Source organism: Drosophila ficusphila, unplaced genomic scaffold (genome assembly GCF_018152265.1).
Source record: "Drosophila ficusphila isolate 14025-0441.05 unplaced genomic scaffold, ASM1815226v1 contig_791, whole genome shotgun sequence".
NCBI classification, from domain to species: Eukaryota; Metazoa; Arthropoda; class Insecta; order Diptera; family Drosophilidae; genus Drosophila; species Drosophila ficusphila.
Genome location: NW_025064737.1, coordinates 14313391 through 14330418, shown reverse-complemented (window position 1 = coordinate 14330418; position 17028 = coordinate 14313391). Strand labels below are relative to the sequence as shown.

At 37.6% G+C, this 17028-nt stretch overlaps 2 protein-coding genes across 6 annotated transcripts in view; both read right to left on the bottom strand.

Annotated features, from left to right (window-relative positions):
- Nucleotides 1-1033: 1033 nt before the first annotated feature.
- On the bottom strand, nucleotides 1034-4201 carry LOC108087240 (sex determination protein fruitless-like). The gene has a single exon (XM_017184535.2). It carries the CDS (start codon nucleotides 4044-4046, stop codon nucleotides 3606-3608), a length of 441 nt encoding a protein of 146 aa, XP_017040024.1. The 5' UTR covers nucleotides 4047-4201; the 3' UTR covers nucleotides 1034-3605.
- A 4992-nt stretch (nucleotides 4202-9193) lies between these two features.
- The window catches only part of LOC108087238 (sex determination protein fruitless), a 97335-nt gene continuing 89500 nt past the window's right edge, over nucleotides 9194-17028 (bottom strand). For 4 of the 5 annotated variants that reach the window (XM_017184529.2, XM_017184530.2, XM_017184531.2 and 1 more), the window contains one exon: nucleotides 11685-13784. In XM_017184529.2, the coding sequence (XP_017040018.1) occupies nucleotides 12745-13784 (1040 nt within the window). In that variant the 3' untranslated portion in view covers nucleotides 11685-12744. Of the gene's footprint in view, nucleotides 9852-11684; nucleotides 13785-17028 lie in introns of those variants that run through there. The other variant, XM_017184533.1, reaches the window with a different exon arrangement.

The window sequence follows — 17028 nt, the reverse complement described above, 5'->3', positions numbered from 1 at the left end:
CAAGTATCCGTATTATTTTTAAAACATGTGGCAGCCCCAAGAAATCATAGTTTTGGAAGAAATATCCGCTAAATGTGGATGGTGCACTCGCTAAGTGTGGAGCGTGACCTAGCTGATTATCGGTAACTACATAAACGGGTAGATTTATACGCAAACGGGCAATGTGACCATCGTTATTACCGTTTTTCATATTTCGGTATAGTGGCAACGCTCGTGAAGTGTCCGTTTAATTTTGAACATTCAAAAAGTTTTCAGTTATATAATTTATTATATGTAGTTATCATTTCAAAGAAGGTAAAATATTACTTTTAATTTAAAAAAGGGTTGCCAATTCTGTTTACCTGCTTTTTAATATTTCCGTCTTCTATAAAAATATTTATAAATTTGTAAAAAAAAAACTCTATTTAGATTGTATTATATTTTGTGGAGGAATTGTATTTAAGAATTATTTATTATTATTATTTTAATTATTATTATTATTTAAGAAGGTGCGATACATAACTTAACATTTTTCTACCATTAAATAACTTTGGGAAACTATACACGGTAGAAGTAGTCAAAAAAATGTTTTCAGCTTTATTGGATTTCTAGGTCTCTTCGGTGAGATCTAACACTCTAAAGGTTTAAGTAGTACGTGTAGTTTTCAATTAAAAAAAACGCTATAAAAGTCAACTGAAAAATAACCAACTAATTATATACCCTTTTTTGGAAAAGATTTTGGTACTGAAAGAAATTTCCTCGTAAGAATGATGAGTAAAGATTCGAAGCAAAAACAGATAATGTTTTTTACCTTCGGTTTGACTTACCAAATCTTAAATCTGACTTACCCGAAACCCGAAGGGCACTCCACAGAGAGTTGTTTCACCTGAAAAATGAATAACCTCCCGCAACATAACGCCACACCCTGAACCAGGCCTCCGAACCCAAACCAAACCAAACCAACCAAACTCAACCCGAACCTAACGATTTGAATTGTGCTTCCAAGTAGGGACGTGGTCATGAAGGGCAGAACATGAAACGAGTGTTGTTGATATATGTAATAATAATAATCATAAATTTTATTTGGTTTTATTTGCTGTTTCGCTTGACATTTAAATGCTGCTAGTGAATTATATTTTGATTTTAATTTGAATAAATTTGAAATATATATATTTCGTTTGCTTGATATATATAGATCTTTATGGATTTACGGATTTATTTAAACTTGTAGACGACGAAAAACTGTTAATAATATTTTTCATTGCTGTGCCATGTGCCATGATTTGGGCACTGCCATATTTGTATTTGCATATTGATTAATTGAGTTTGTAAGTGTAGAGCAAAAAATAAGTTACAATTTGCTGCTGTTTTGTATTTGCGCGCGTGACGAATGTGGAGCATTATTTGACTTGGGATTCGAGTCCCAAAACTGATTCCACAGAGCAACCCTTCAGGCCCAGATCCTTATTACCTCTCGATTCAATCGGCCGATTACAAGATGGATGTATAAAAATATTTCGTTTACGATTTATGCTTATGTATGGAAAAAAGGTTAAAAAATCCAGCTAGTCTCCTTTTACCTTTCTCTAGTTAGTTTTCTTTTGGTTTCTCGCTGCTTGGTTTTGTTTTTGTTTTTTTTTTTCATATAATTTCATATTTATTACATTTTTGGTACATAAATCTGTGTAGTAGTGGTTTGCCTTAACATCTGTGCTGTTTTTGTTTTGTTGTTTTCAATTTTGCTGTAGTTTATTGGCTTAAAGTTTCTCAACTCAATCAACGTAAAACTAAATAAAATTATGATCTCTGTGTGTAAATATTTTTGAATCGATATATACACACGCACATGCACGTAACTTAAAATTAGGAAATCAAGTAAGATTTTAAAGTTAAAGTAAAAGTAAGTTTAAAGAATAACTAGAAAGTAATTTTATACATTTTGTGCTTTGGACCGAAACATAACAATTTTGAATAATGCTATAACAAAAATCTTCTAAGGTGAGCAACCTTAGCCAAATGTTGCTTCACCTTCACGATAGTTTACCATTTTTTTTGCTTATTATTTTTTTTACTTTAAATTTGTATTTAGCTTTTATGTAAAGTTTTGTGCCGAAAATATCACATTTAATTTTATATTTTAGTTTGCATTATTATAGAGGTTTTTAAAATTTATTTTGTGCCGAAACGTAATTTTGTCTATCACAAAATGTTTAAAATTAATTACTTTTGCCGTCTCTGCGGGGACGTTTTGGTTATGGTGATCCAAAAAGCAAGATAACCGATTACAAATTACAATAATTTCGTTCCATTTCTCGCCAATTAAGCAGACATTTATGCAATTTAAAAATATAATTTCTAAAGATTAATTCAATCGTTTTTTTTTTTTGTAAATTTTCGTGATATGATTTTTTTCTTGTATAGCCCTCATATCAACTAACTTCCTTTTCTTCGGGTTTTAATATATGTTTGTGTACTTTAACTAAATAAACATTTGACCATAAATATAAACAAGCTTAACAAAAAAGTGAGGTGGTTCAAGTGGTTCGACCTAATCCTAAAAACTTTAACTTAACGCATAGGACAAAATCAAAAGGATGGTAGAGGACATAAAAAAAACAGAGGAAAACATTGGTAAACTATTGGCTATCGAGTTGGAACCGATTAAAATAACATATAAGTGGTAGTTTATGTTTAAGTGCTAACGGTCTACATAGATTAAAATTAAGCAATCAACAATAAAACTGAAATGCATTTGAGGTATATGAAAATTTCTTTGTAGTTGGTTGAGTAGCCCTCATCCGTTGCCTACTCTGCAGAACATATTGGTTAACACTACGATCTAAACAGTAAACAGTAAAATAAACTAGAACCTAATGTGACCTTCGTATGAGTAGTAGTTGTGGGTGACTGTTGCTGTTGCTGTGGTGGCTGCTCCTTCTCATCTCCTGGTGACCCCGCGTCCTCGGGGGTGACCTCGATCCGCTGACCGAATCAGCCCAAAGTGATTTCCTTCGGCTTCCTCTCTCTCTATCATTAGTTTAGTTATTAATTTTTTTGTTTTTAGGTTTTTAGGAAACAACATTTAGAAACCTTCGAAACGGTTTGTGGTGGCTTTAGAAAACTGTTCAAATCGAACTTTATGCTTTCGCTGGCCCGCTTTATAGGGCATAGATATATCCTCCTCCTTCTTAGTTAGCAACTGAAACCTTTTCCTAATTTTCTTTAGTTATACACATTTATAAATTGATGGGACGACTGTGTCAAAGTTTACCAATAGTTATAGTTAAGATTATCAATATACTTTTTTTTTATACGCGTTTTGCCATAGCATCTTCGGTTCTACTAGTTTTGGGTTATTGTTATTGCTTGGATAGCTAGTGGGTAATGTACAGACGACGACTAAATGCAAGAAAAAATCCACCTAGGCCTACAGCGAATTACAATAAACTCTCGCCGTAGCCAAATCTATTGCTGTAGTTTGTATAGTTGCTGATGTAGTAAGCTGGTTGCTGTTGTTGTTGCTGCTGTTCATGTTGCTGTTGCTGTTGTTGCTGCTGCTGCTGTTGCTGTTGCTGCTGCTGATAAAGCTGGCGGTGTTGGGCTGGGTGTGCGCCCCGGCCACGCCCTTAAATGGACGAGTTGAGCTTGAGCAGGCGGTCCGGATGCTTGACCCGCAGATGGGAGCGCAGCGTATCGATCCTGCTGTAGGTGGCCGGACAATAGGGGCACATGGACCGCTGGGCGGTGTGGGAGTGGAAGTGGTGCCAGCGATTGGTCACTTCCTTGCCGCAGGAGCGGCAGCGCCACATGGTGCCCGGATCGCGGGACGGCGTGAACATGTTGTGGTACGACATGGTGTGATGTGAATTATGCCCGGCCGCTCCGCCCGCTCCTCCAGCTCCGCCCACGGATCCGCCGACCGATCCCGATCCAGCTCCACCGCCGCTGTTCGGCGCATTCCCGGATCCCTGATTGTAGCCATGGGCGGGCGGACCGTTGTGACCATTGCCGGCGGCGATGTAGTGCAGCGGATGGTAATCGCGTTTCAGGGCCGCCGACAGGTGCATCCCGAAAGGGGGCTGCGGGGGCGAGGCCGAAGACGAGGTCGACAGGGGGGTCGACAGGTGGTGGCGGGCGCTGCTGCCTGCGGTTCGAGAACGAGAAAGAGAAGAACAGAACACACAACAGCCCGTCGAGCGGGACGAAAATCAGCCCAGAGAAATAGATTTCTTTGATTTTTTTTTTGAATTTTTTTGGTTTGGTTTTTTTTTTTTTTTTCGTATAATAGACAGAGAGAGAGATAGTGGGTTGTGGGGGTGGTGTAAAGTGAGTGTGTGATAGAGACAGACAGAGAAGGAGGGAGAGAGAGAGATATATGGCTTGAGACAGAGATAGGTAGTTTTCGTTTTGTGAGCTAAAAACAAATATACTTAGGCGGCATAATGAAAAAAGATCAAACTAAACTAGAAAACTAAAGAGGAGTACTAAAAAAAATGTAATTATAAAAAACAAACAAACGTGACTAACTACAATCAAGCAACTTAGGTCAACGGAAAATATACATAAATCTTTGGCTAACACAAAAGGATTTCGGATCGTTTCTGCGTCTCCTCACATATTTCAGCGTGCAAATGAAATATTTTGTACTTTTTTATTTAGAAATATAAGTGTATATAAATGCGAGCTCATTTTACAACTAAGCGTTTATAAAATATATATATTTGAACAGTGCACGGATAAGTAGGCAACATTTTTTTTAAATACATTTCTCATTATATAACAAATTGTTGCTAAGTTTTTCTGTGCACTGTTCAGTTACAAATTAACTTATAAAATGCCTCCGTTAATTCCTGAATTATTCCTTCTTTCGGCTTTTGGGTATTTCCAATTTAATTAATTCTATACAAATGGAATTAGTCACAGTCGACGCATACATATAGATGCATTGGATATATTTTATGTTTATATAAATATATTTATAGCACAAATGTGGGCAACAATTCTTTATGATCGAATGAAGGGTTTCGGCTGCTTCGCACATTTACTCTGTATACTCGTTCTTATATTTTTGGGTGTAACTCATTTGTGCAAAGAATTGTTTTGGCTTACACTTAGCGAAATCGGGCTGAAACTGATACGTAATAAATCCATATATATTTAGGTGATAAAAGTAGGGTATTCGTAAATGTTGAAAAGAGGTTAACAAATTCAAATCATAAAAAAAAACAGGAAATTGGGCCGAGGTTTGAAAATTCTATATGCGACTATGGGTGTGTGTGTGTGCGCGCATGTGTGTAGACAAATGTGCAGGTGAGCGTGTTGGCTGGTATATAGTAGGTTGGTATATATAGTTTCTTAGACATTAGTTCGACTTTTCATGGGCACCCCTAACATCGTTGGAAGCACAATTCAAAGCGCACAGCAGAACGGGATTTCGGAGATTCGGTTTCGGTTTCGGAGTCAGAGGATCAAAAATAATAAAGTGATCACCATTTAGTTTTGTTTCCATAAAATTCAATTTATTTGATTTAGTTTTGATTTTTTTTTTGTTTTGTTTCACTTGTTTCTGTGTGTGTGAGTGTGTGTGTTTCTGTCTGTCTGTGAGGGTGTGTGTGTATGTGTATTTCTGTGTGAGATTGTTTCATCTGCCTGTTCTTCAGTTATAGTTATATGATTTTATTATGGTTTAGGTTTATTTTTGTTTAGTAATTCAATTTGTTTCATTGAAAGGCTGCCATAATAGATAGAATGTTTATTAAAAATCGCTTTAAAAAATATTGTAATATATATTTATATGTGTATATATAAATTGTAACAAATGCTGCAAGCATTTTGTGGGCTTGCTTCAATTTGCTTAACGTTAATTAAACTGATTTCATTTTTTTCTGCGTTTTTCTATTTTCTTTTCGTTTTTTGTTTTTTATTTTTTTGTAATCAACTTTTGTTGTTGCTGCCGCTGTTGTTGTTGTTTATAAATAAAACTAAAAATAGTTTGTATTGCATTTATTAATACAAAAATTAGATTAAACTAAGTTTACATTGAAACTAGCACTTCATTAAAATTAAAGGTTCGAACCACTCCTGATCGACTGCAAAAATGCTGTTAAAATTGGTTAAACAAAGTCAAAGTCAAAAAGTCAAAATCGAAATCAAGGACTGAATTTAAGATGGTTCAAAGAGGCACCAAAATAAATATGAGAGTGTGTTTATGGGCTGTGCGTGGGTTTTTGGGTGGTTTGTTTGTTTGTTTGGTAATTTGATAAGCTTTATGACATTTATTGTAAATAGACACAGAAATTGTATAGCGAAAAGTTCTCATTAACTAACTGCTTCTCTGCTTGTTGCTATATCAGATGTATGTATTTATAATCATATTCATAGTGATATGCTAACATTTATTTAGTTTTCTGTCGGTCTTTTTCCCCAATTTTGTGACATTTAAAAGGACTTCGAATATCATTTGATTTACTTATGTGTGGGGATAAGCACCGCTTTTTATTTACAAATATTTTTCTTATTTTTTGTTTTTTTTTTTTTGATTCGCATAATTCAAATTGTTGGCTTTTGCGTGGTCTCGTCGTCAAAGTCCTGCACCTTAAACGAAAACTAGTCATATTGCACATACGATACGATTCAAGGAGAGTTGACCTCCTTCATCCTTATATTCCCTCTCGTCCTACTCGTTATACTTTAAAGTATATTTGGATTTAGCACCATTTTGCATACCACACAAATTATAGATTACTTTCGAACGTTTTTTAAAAAAACTTCAACTCTCTAATCCTTCTGCTTAATTAACATAATTTCAATTTGTAATGTGTGGGTGTGTGTTTTTGTGTGTTTGTGGGCGTGTGTGTGTGTATGTGTGTTTAGTTTTACTATAGTTATCACATCATATATAGATAAATTTCTTAAATTTTTTGTTTAACAAAACAGCGTTAAAAATAAACATTAAACAAACATTAAGTCGGGGGCAGTATTTGATGTAGCATTATTAATAATGTAAATTTAATTACTAAACATTTCATGTTAAGAATTAGAACAAATAAATATTATGAATATGTGTGTATATAATATATAACTATATATTTAATAGAATTATGCATTAATTCTTTAGGCAATTAGACGTTTGTTTGTGTGTGTGTGTGTTTTTGTTTGTTTGCATATGCTCGTGTTTGTGTGTGTGTTTGCGTGTGCGCACCAATATCGGGGATTTGGCAATCAATGTACAACAACAAATTACAAAAAACTGATTTTAAATATACATTAACTAGCAGAAATCGTGGGAGAATCATCAATCATATTTACACGGTAAGAAGAGTCTGCAAAAATTAATTTTAGATCTCGCATGTGTATATATATAAGTAGGCGTACATATTATATCGACTGGATAACAAACTCGGCCACATGCATTGACAATTGGATCCGGCGATGTTATCGCTAACTATAATACATCAGATCAGATCAGATCGGATCGGATCAGATCGAACCGAATCGGTTTGGATCCATCGGCAATCGCTCAGTTCGAGACTCATTCGCACACACTCCCTCAAAATGGTTATAAATAAATTAACATTAGTTTAGTATCCGTAATCAGTGAATTAGTTTAGTTTAGATTAGATTAGATTAGTTTAAAACTGCTTCGCTAAGATTAGGGCTGCCATAATGCATGTCTTCAAGGTCAACTAACATCGATCAAACGCACCGATTTGTACATCATAGATACATCTATATGCAGAGAAAATCCCGAAGAATATTGGTTTACAAATATCGATTAGGTTCGTTAACGCTATTATCTATTTTACAATTCTCGTTATTTCTGTGTGTTTGTTTGTTTGTGTGTGTGTGTGTAAAACATGACATCCATTAGATCGTAATTAATTATACATCTATATAAAACATTAAAATGGTTAGCAGCATAGAAATCTCTCGTTTAAAATGTCTTCAATGTTCGGTGTTTGCTCCTAACCTTTCATTCATAGAGTATCAGAGTGGTTTCCGGGTGGGTTAGTGTGGGTTCTGTGTGGGCGTGGTCGTGGGTGGTTGGTTGTGGGTGGTGTGGTTTTGGTTGTGGGTGGTGCACGTACTAGTGTTAAATGCAACAACGAACAGGTGCGAATAGAGAGAGTGCAGCCAAGGAAGTTGGCACTACCACCAAGAGATTTTGGCACAAATGTCTGACAGGTCCAACGATTTTAATTTGTAAAATTTGTAATTCCATATGTGAGTAGTTCTTCAAATACATTTACTTTAAGTTTAGTTCAAGCTTCTTGTTTTTCGTTTTGGGTTTTCATTTTTCTTGTAAATATTTGAGTGCTGCTATTTAAAACCTTTTTTTCGTTTCGCTCCTTTCCCTATTTTCCACCCTCTGCTTAGCTGCCTTGGAAACCCTTTTTGCTTGCCCCACGAACAAGACTTTTACAATTAAAACTCCGTTACGAATTAGTTCCTTACTATACTGTAAATAAGTGCGTGTATGTGACTGCAACATCCGTATCTAGTTGAAACCATGACAATGAGTCGCATCCTGCACAGATCAGCATTCGATTCCTTCGCGCAGCCAGCGGTTATCCTCTAATTGACAATTAAATTTGGTTTACCCTTAAATCTGTTTTTTCTTTTTTAACATTTAGGATCTTAAACGCGTTTCTCAACTAAATTAATTTTGCTTTGAGTATCAATTGGTTGCTGTTGCTTTTACTGTTGCTGTTGCACTTCATTTTCCTGCTGTTGCTGTTGCTGCTACTCATCTTGCTGCTGCTGCTCCTGCTGCTCCTGCGGCCTTTTGTTGTAGTTCCTAGTACTGCTGTTAGCATAGCTATTGTTATTATTATTATTACTATTAGTAGTAGTTGTAGTAGCTTCCATTGGATTGGCATTCGTGGGCTCGCCGCCGCCGCTGCTGCTGCTGCTGCTGTTAACGTTATTGGTGTTGCTATTGCACAAAGTTTCTTGGGGATCGTAGGGCGCCAGCTGCTTCAGCTGCTCCATGTATCGCTCAAAGTTCAGCCTCATCTGCTGCTCCTCCTCCAACTCATTGTCGCTCTCATCGATGATGATCGTTTGCGCAGGCTGATGTTGCTGCTGTCGCCGATGTTGCTGCTGCTGCTGTTGCTGCCTCATGTTGCCATTGCTAAGATTGGAGATGGGCGACTGTTGTGGCTGCTGCTGCTGATGTTGCTGATAGTAGTAGTCGCGGGCATAAAAGTTAAAGGGCTGTGCCTTGCGATGTTGCTGCTGTTGTTGCTGTTGCTGCTTGAGGTTGTGATCATCGAGACGCCAGGCGCCATAGTTCCAGCCCATGTACTGACTGTATCATTCACTTGTGGCATTGTGCTGCTGCTGCTGATGGTGTTGCGGCTGCAGCTGCAACATGTGTTGCTGGGCGAGGGCATGGAGTTGCTGCTGCGATTGCTGCTGTTGCTGCTGCTGCTGCGACTGTTGATGCGCCTGCTGGTGTTGCTGTTGCTGCTGGTGTTGCTGTTGCTGCTGCTGATGCTGCTGCTGCTGTTGTTGGTGTTGCGCTGCATTAAAGGCCGCCGCAGCTGCCGCCGCCATTGCCGCCTGCGAGGCGACCGCCAATTGGCTGGCGGTGGGCGTGGCAGTCGCCCCCACCGCCGACGAGGACATTAGGTTGTCGAACTTGCGCGTATCCGGATTGTACATGGGATGCTTGAACTTGCAGTGGGTGCGCAGGTTGTCGCTGCGCGTGTACGTCGCCCGGCAGAGCGGACACTCGAAGCGGCCGGGAAAGTGGACGTGGTAGTGGTTGCGGATGTGCGTGACGACCTTGCCGCACAGCTTGCAACGGTGCAGGTTGCAGCCGCCCGATAGCCGCTCGAAAGTTAGCCGCATGTGCCAGGCCTTGGAGCCTGCGCAATTGTAATTGTATTTTTATTTATTCGATTGATTTTTGGTTTGGGCAGTTTTGCGTTTGCATTTGGTTTAATTTTTATTAGCATGGGATTTGTTCGGTTTCGTTTTCGGTTTTTATTAATTTGTTCGTTCAAACGCGCAAAGAAAAAAAGAAGAGAAAAACAATGTTGTTGTTGGTGATTCACAGAAACAGAAAAATCATTTTTATAATAATTCTTAAACTGTATAATTAGATGGTTTTCAAAGTCTGCGTGTGTGTGTGTTTGTTTTGTTTGTGGTGTGTGTGTGTGTTTTTATTTTATGCGTGTATGTTTGGTTTTCTGGTAGTAGATTCGTAATTTCTGTTTTTCTTTTTGCCATGGAAAGAATGATTGTAACTGAAACGAATGATTGTTAAATCAATTTTGTTCATTTCCCTGAGAAATGGTGTTATGTGGGCCAGAGACACTCTTCTCGGTGGGGAAATTTGGATTGGATTATATATATATATTTAATGTTTTGCAATCAAATTTTGTTACACCCAAAAAATCGACAAATAAATACAGTTAAGAATTTGTTTTTCTTTTACTTTTTTTTCCATGGGTTCTTGAGAATTCGGGAAATGTAGAACAGCACTTGAACAGGGAGGGTGTGAACATTATTGCTATGTAAGAAATTATGATTTAAATCAAATGATTCTTCATCTGTGGTGGCGATGGGTTCACTTAAAATATTCGAGGGTAATTATTTACAATAAATTGGTGGGGTGAGTGAATTGGATACTGAGGAGCCCAAACCAAATTATATGTATGTATGTGCAAATGATTCGTATTTGGACACTTAACTAAGATCTAATAGTTATGTTCTATTTATCTGTAAATAGATGATTGTTGTGGGTTCCGATTCAGGTTTGTATTTTCTTTTCAGCTTCTTTGTTAATTTCATTGTCAAGAGAGCCCAAGAACCGTATATTAGTGTCTAATTTTTGTCACTGTTTTTGCGGAGGGATTGGTGTTTATTGTTTGGTGAATGTACATAAGTTTTTGAGGGGGGGAGACAGCGAGTGAGCGAGAGAGGGTTCAGGGGTCAGGGGTCAGTTGGGGTCCAACAAAAAACGCAGATGAGGTTAAGAAATGAGACAAAAACAGGTAAATAATATGACTGATTTCTGATGAAGACTAAACGAAATAACTGTAGCGCAGCAACGTCGATAAGAAAAGGCATATTGTATATTGAACATCGATACAATTTATCGAACACATCTCATTCAACACCCCTCCTGCCTGGCAGAACAAAAACAAATTATGATCCTTGTCCAAAAACAGGACGAGGAAGACTGCATACAATATATATAGAGCGAGAACAAGACAGAGACAGACCGAATTTTAGAGGGAGAAAGAAATACAGCTATAGAGTAGGATAGATAGTTCGAGTGAGTGAGTGAGTAGAGGCAAGTGTTTCGTTTAAAAAAGTTTAAGTAACTAAATCAAATTTTCAATCGTTTGGCCAATTCCTGTTTTTTTTTTTTTTAGTTTGGTTCGAATTTGTAGCTTTTCTTTTTAAAAATAAAATCATAATACATAAATCATATATATATTTAACTTAGGTAACATAAGTCTAAATTAGGGGGAGAGGTATTTGTGCTTAAATAGATCTTAGAAAGTTCAACTTACCGTTAAGAGAGTGCGCTTGATGTTTAATTTTTTATTTAAATTTGGATTCGTTTTCTCGATTCGAAATAAATTTAGGTATTTTGTTTATTTGTTTATTTGTTTTTTTTTATTGTGTTAAGTTGCTTTTAGTACCTAGGGGACGTTTGTTTTGTTTTTATTGAATGAAAAGAACTGGAATTTGATTTGAAAGAGATTTATTAAGTAAAGTTAAAGATGTTAAATATTGATTTATCCGTTTCACATATATGTACTTGTATATTCTGTATTTAAGTGTTAATTAATTGGATTCATTGCTAGATTGTTGTCTATAGCTATGTTTAAGTACAGTTTTCGATAAAATCTGATTTGAATTTGTCCTTTAGCAAAGCACTGATCGTCAATGGTTAATGGTAATTTAAACAAATATCAATCGCTTTGAGAGCAACTCCAATCAACTTCGGTGGGTGTTTTGCCAAAGATATTGATCAGGAGAGCGGCCAACTTCAGTTACCCGTGGTTTTTCTCTGGGGCTCTGGCCAATCGGTTTTGAAATTGGACGCTATCTGAATATTTTCGAAGCGAATTTAATTTGTAGTGAGACAAAGTTGTGTGGTTCTACAAAGCTAAGTAGAGAGAAATTCTCAAAAAATAGTCTCGATTTTCGTTGCTTTTTCGCACTTTACTTTATCAATACGAATTTTACGTTTATTTAATTATCTTTTTGCGACCTTAGGGCCTATGGACTAGAAGAGAGATTAGCTAATATGGCACAAAATGACACGAACGAAAAATTAGTCAACATTCACTACAGCACATGTTAAGTATTAAAATAAAACAATAATAACTGACGCGGAAATCGATTGGAATTCTACATATAATACTTGTCAAAGTTTCCCTCCACTGAGTACTGGTCGCGGTATTGCTATATCGATATAATAATCCATTTGGTTTGCTAGTGTCCTACAAAAAAGCATCTAGAGAGGTTCAGACGATTTAACAATAAGTAGTTTAAAGTCTTGAAATCAACTACGTGTAGCATAGGTTTCTTTTTTTTTTTTTTTTTTTTTTTTTTCTGGTTTTTTTCTTTATAAGGTTTATAAATAGATATATGTAGATGTACACCCAACCAAGATGGCTGTTGGCTCCTCACTCTAGATTACGTATACGTTGCTGGTTACTTAAAACACCTTAGTAGTGAAAACCTTTCATTTTGTTACTGACTTTTGATTTGATTTGTTTTGCCTGCCTAGAGAAGTGATCACATATGTACATAGTGGCTAAAGAATCGATCCTTGATGTCCGCATGCTTGATCTTGCAGTGCGCCTTCATATTATCCCGGCGCGTGAACTTCTGCCCGCAGACAGGACACTCGTGACTCTGCGGCCGATGGATGTTGGCGTGGTGCCACCGATTCGACACGATCTTGTTGCAGCTAACGCATCTGTACAGTGTGGGCAGCGTGCCCGACAGCTGGACGAACAGGGTGGAGTAGTCGATGTTGTGGTCCCGCCGATTGGCCGCCGCCGCTGCAGCAGCAGCCACCGCGGCGGCCGATGATCCAGTGGAACCACTCGAACTGGAGCTGGGTTGCGGCGAGATCGCCGACGTGGCCACCGAAGGTGGTGCGGATGCCGCAGATACCGATCCTGATATTGAAACCGATCCAGATCCCGAACCCGATCCCGATACGGATACCGAGGCGGTTGGATAGTGCGGCGAGCTCTGAGGATGACTACTGGGTGGTGCGGGTGCCAGTGGCAAGGGAGCCGGATGATGGTGGTGGTGGTGGTGATGGGTTCCATGGTAGCTGCTCAAATCCAACTGCTGCACCGCTCCGTTGCTGGTCAGATAAGCTGGACTGCTGGCCACCACGGGTGGGGAGTAGGCCGCCTCCGCCGGACATTCCATCATCGATCGGTGGTGCGGGTGGTGCGGCGGATAATGGGACATCAGGTGCTGCTGGCGACTGCAGCGAATGGCGCGCATATTGAGCTCCTTGCACTTGTACTCGCAGTTGTAGCCACTGTCCACATAGATCTCCGATCCCGAAGCGGAAGCTACCTCCTCATCCGGATGCGGAGGAGCATACACCACCGCCCTTCGGTACTTGGGAGGCGTGGCATGATGGTAGGCGGCTGCCTCCTCAATATCCTCCGGCTCTGGTTCCTCCTCCGCATCCATGTCACGATCGCGATCCACCACGAGCACTTCGCCAACGCCTGAATCGTGCTTCAGATTTCGATCCTGTTCCCGATCCGGATGACGGTCGTGCTTAATGTTAAAACACTTGACGCGACCTGCAAACATTTGCTTGGTTCATATTAGGCGTCATCACTGTGGGGGAGGGAGCTGAAGGGGACGGATATAGGGGTGAGGAGGCTTGGGGTCTCGCTCGCGCTTCTCTTGCATTCCATGCGCACAGTGGGCTGAGGGCCAATGGGTTTCGGTTGTGTACAGCGGGTGTGGATAACGGAATTTTTCAACTAAGTTGCAACCGAAGAAGGAAGGCAAGAAAACTCAGGTGAATATAATTTATTGTCAATTGGGTGGGCCAATATTAATTTGTATTTAAGTTTCAGCCAGTTAAATTTTGTTTTTAAATGACTCGTATTTTTAATTCTGAGAAGAGGCATATTTTTTAATTAGAGGGTTGTTACTCAGATTGGCTCACCCTGGTAATATTAATATGATTTTCATTATAGTGGTATTTTTTGGGTGGAAATGCAAGAGGAATGGAGCAAAAGAGAGGCTACGAGACTGGGTTCAAATCGGTTTTTTTAGGACATTTCCATTTCGTTTTCATTCCGGAACAAACTTTGTGTTTAAATGAGTGTGGTGACGAAAATACAAAAAAACGTAAGACAAAACACAAGTCAGGTGATCGGCAAGGATAATCGGGTCTGGGAATCGAGACTGAGGATATAGCGAAGCCTGGAAATCATAATATACAGATCGATCGAAGGTGGGGGGAGTATGGAATCAAGTCAAATCAAGAGTCTTAATCATACAGTTTGCAGAGTCTGTGGAAAAACAAAACAAATCAAATCAAGGCTGGACTTAAAGCTAAGGCGGCATCGTTTCGGATCGGCAGGACTTTATAGCTCTAAGAAACAATTCAGCTAAATTAAGTATACTTTGCATCAAAGCAAATCAATCAATCAACAGTGTGAACAGTGTGAAACGGATTGGGTAAAATCATAAGTTAAAGAAAATCAATGTAAACAACTTTGGTTTCGTGTCATTTTGTGGCATCGACAATTTTTCGGTAGGGCTTATCATATAGTCTGGCATTTTTGATTTTTTATAATACAATTTTCATACACAATATTTTGGTTTGTTTTTGTTTTCTGGGATAACTTTCGTTTTAGTACTTCAATGTTGCAACAGATTTTTAGATATATTCTTTGGTGTTTATAGGTATATATATATATATTTATTCTTGTATTATATTATTACACTCCTTTGTTATATTAGCAAATTCCAGTTCTTTTTATTTCTTAGTTTTTGTTGGTTTTGAAGGTGGTGAGGGGTTTTTGGAGCGCTGGGTGCAGGGTTTTTTTTTTTTAGCTGTAAGGTAATTTCAATTCAATTTCGAGTTCATTTTATTCAAAATTTTTGTGATCGGTTTTTTAATATTTTTTGTGCGCAATCTGGAGCCAATGTGCGAGTTTTGTCGCTCTCCTTTACACTTTACCGTAATTTTGGCGGCTGCTCTCGTTTAAACTTTAAAGGATATGTGCAACACACACAGACACAAGCATACACACACACATACAGTTAAGTACAGAGAGAGAGCGACAGAGAGAGATAGAAAGAGAGTAGGCAAAAGAAAGATAGTTGGAATACACTTAGTTAGCTCGGCAATAAAACCAATTGAAAAAACACAGACAGTCAGTTACAGTTATCTCGGTAAAAAACAGTGTGACAAAATATGGTTCAACGGATTCTTCACATCAAATCATAAATGCAGCAATGTTAGTAGAAATATCCAAAAGAGGGAAAAGTACAGTCTGTATCTGTATGTGGGCGAGTGTGTTGTGTGTGTGTTTGTGTGGGCGGGCTTGTATTTGTGTGTGTGTGTTTAAATAACGGAAAAAAAACACATCGATCTTGGAAGCTGTTTTTTTTATAGTTTTCGTATTCACACTGAAAAGGATTTTATTTTTTGCTTGCTGGCTTTTGGTTTCGTTTCCATTTCTTAGACAATAAGTTGCAACATTAAAGACGAAAAGAGATTTGGAAAAATTTTAGAGGGATTTTATGTATATCTTTCGGAATTAAATTTATTGTTCAGCAGAGTTTTCAAAAAATGTAATATGGAAAATAACGGAATAGGTATAAAACAAAATTATAGTAAATTGGGTAAAATTCAAACATAAAGCGCTCAAAATAGAACTACGCGTGTAATGAAATTATTTTGAATATAAAATTTGTTACATGTTTGTATTGGGTGATCGTTTTTTATAATATTTATATGTGTTTTTTGTAGTTTTTGTGTCGCCAATTCAGCTAATTGTTTGTGGTTTTTGGTTGTCAACGGAGGCATTTTGTTATAAAAACTAATTGGATTTATTTTGGGATTTTTCAAACTGACTTAAAACTATTATGACAGAATGAAGAATGTAAAATCAATTATAATTTTAAAATAATACATATAAAAATAAAATAAAACGATACGTAAATGATAATAGTATGTGTGTATGTGAAGGTGTGGGAGTGTGTCGAAGGTGTATATGCGAGTGTGTCTATGTCTATGTATAGGCGTCATAAAACATGCAACATGCGGCAAACATACGGCAAAAAAAACTGAACCATAATCGTAACTACGATCCAGTTTTAGCTTAAATGGAAAATTCGTCCTAAAAGCTAGATTAATGTCTTTATATCAATATAGAATACCATAAGATACGACAAACAACGAAATTATAAAGATATGCATGTAAAGAGATATTCTGGTAGGAGAGGTGTTGATCTGTTGCTCTAGCTAGCACTTTGGGTCTTACTTCTCTTAGGATCTAACATTCGAAATATATCGATAAATACATGGGAAAAATAAAGGAACTGTACTTACAAAAGCATACAAAATAGAGGGATTCAAATAGGGTATTACTTGTCTCAGGGTTTGGAAAAATGAGGAAGGGAGCTTAATGCATGCAGGAACATTCAGGAAATACATATATAAACTGGAGTTTAGAGGGTCCTATTATTTTAAGAATATATAGATATGTATTTAACCACTCTTGCTTCTCCAATTTGTATAAATATTTTCTGAGAGACAGGGGAATCTCCAGGGGTTTACTCTACTTAACTATAGATTAGAACAGTTTGCTCATATGGGTTAGATTTTAAATACGGGGCAGGGTGTGGGAAAGGCACAGAAGTTAAGCTACAAACTTTCTACAAATTTCTTTACAACTTCTCAATATAAAATTTTCGGTAGGGGTTTCTCGCTTTTCTTGAACGCATGGTGGAAATAAAGTTGGTTAAACGAAAAAAAAAATATTGTATATCAACCAAAAGCTAATAACAAATTACATACGC

Bases quoted from the DNA above. Each gene is read 5' to 3' on its own strand.
- LOC108087240 (XM_017184535.2), bottom strand. From the start codon at position 4,046: ATGCACCTGTCGGCGGCCCTGAAACGCGATTACCATCCGCTGCACTAC.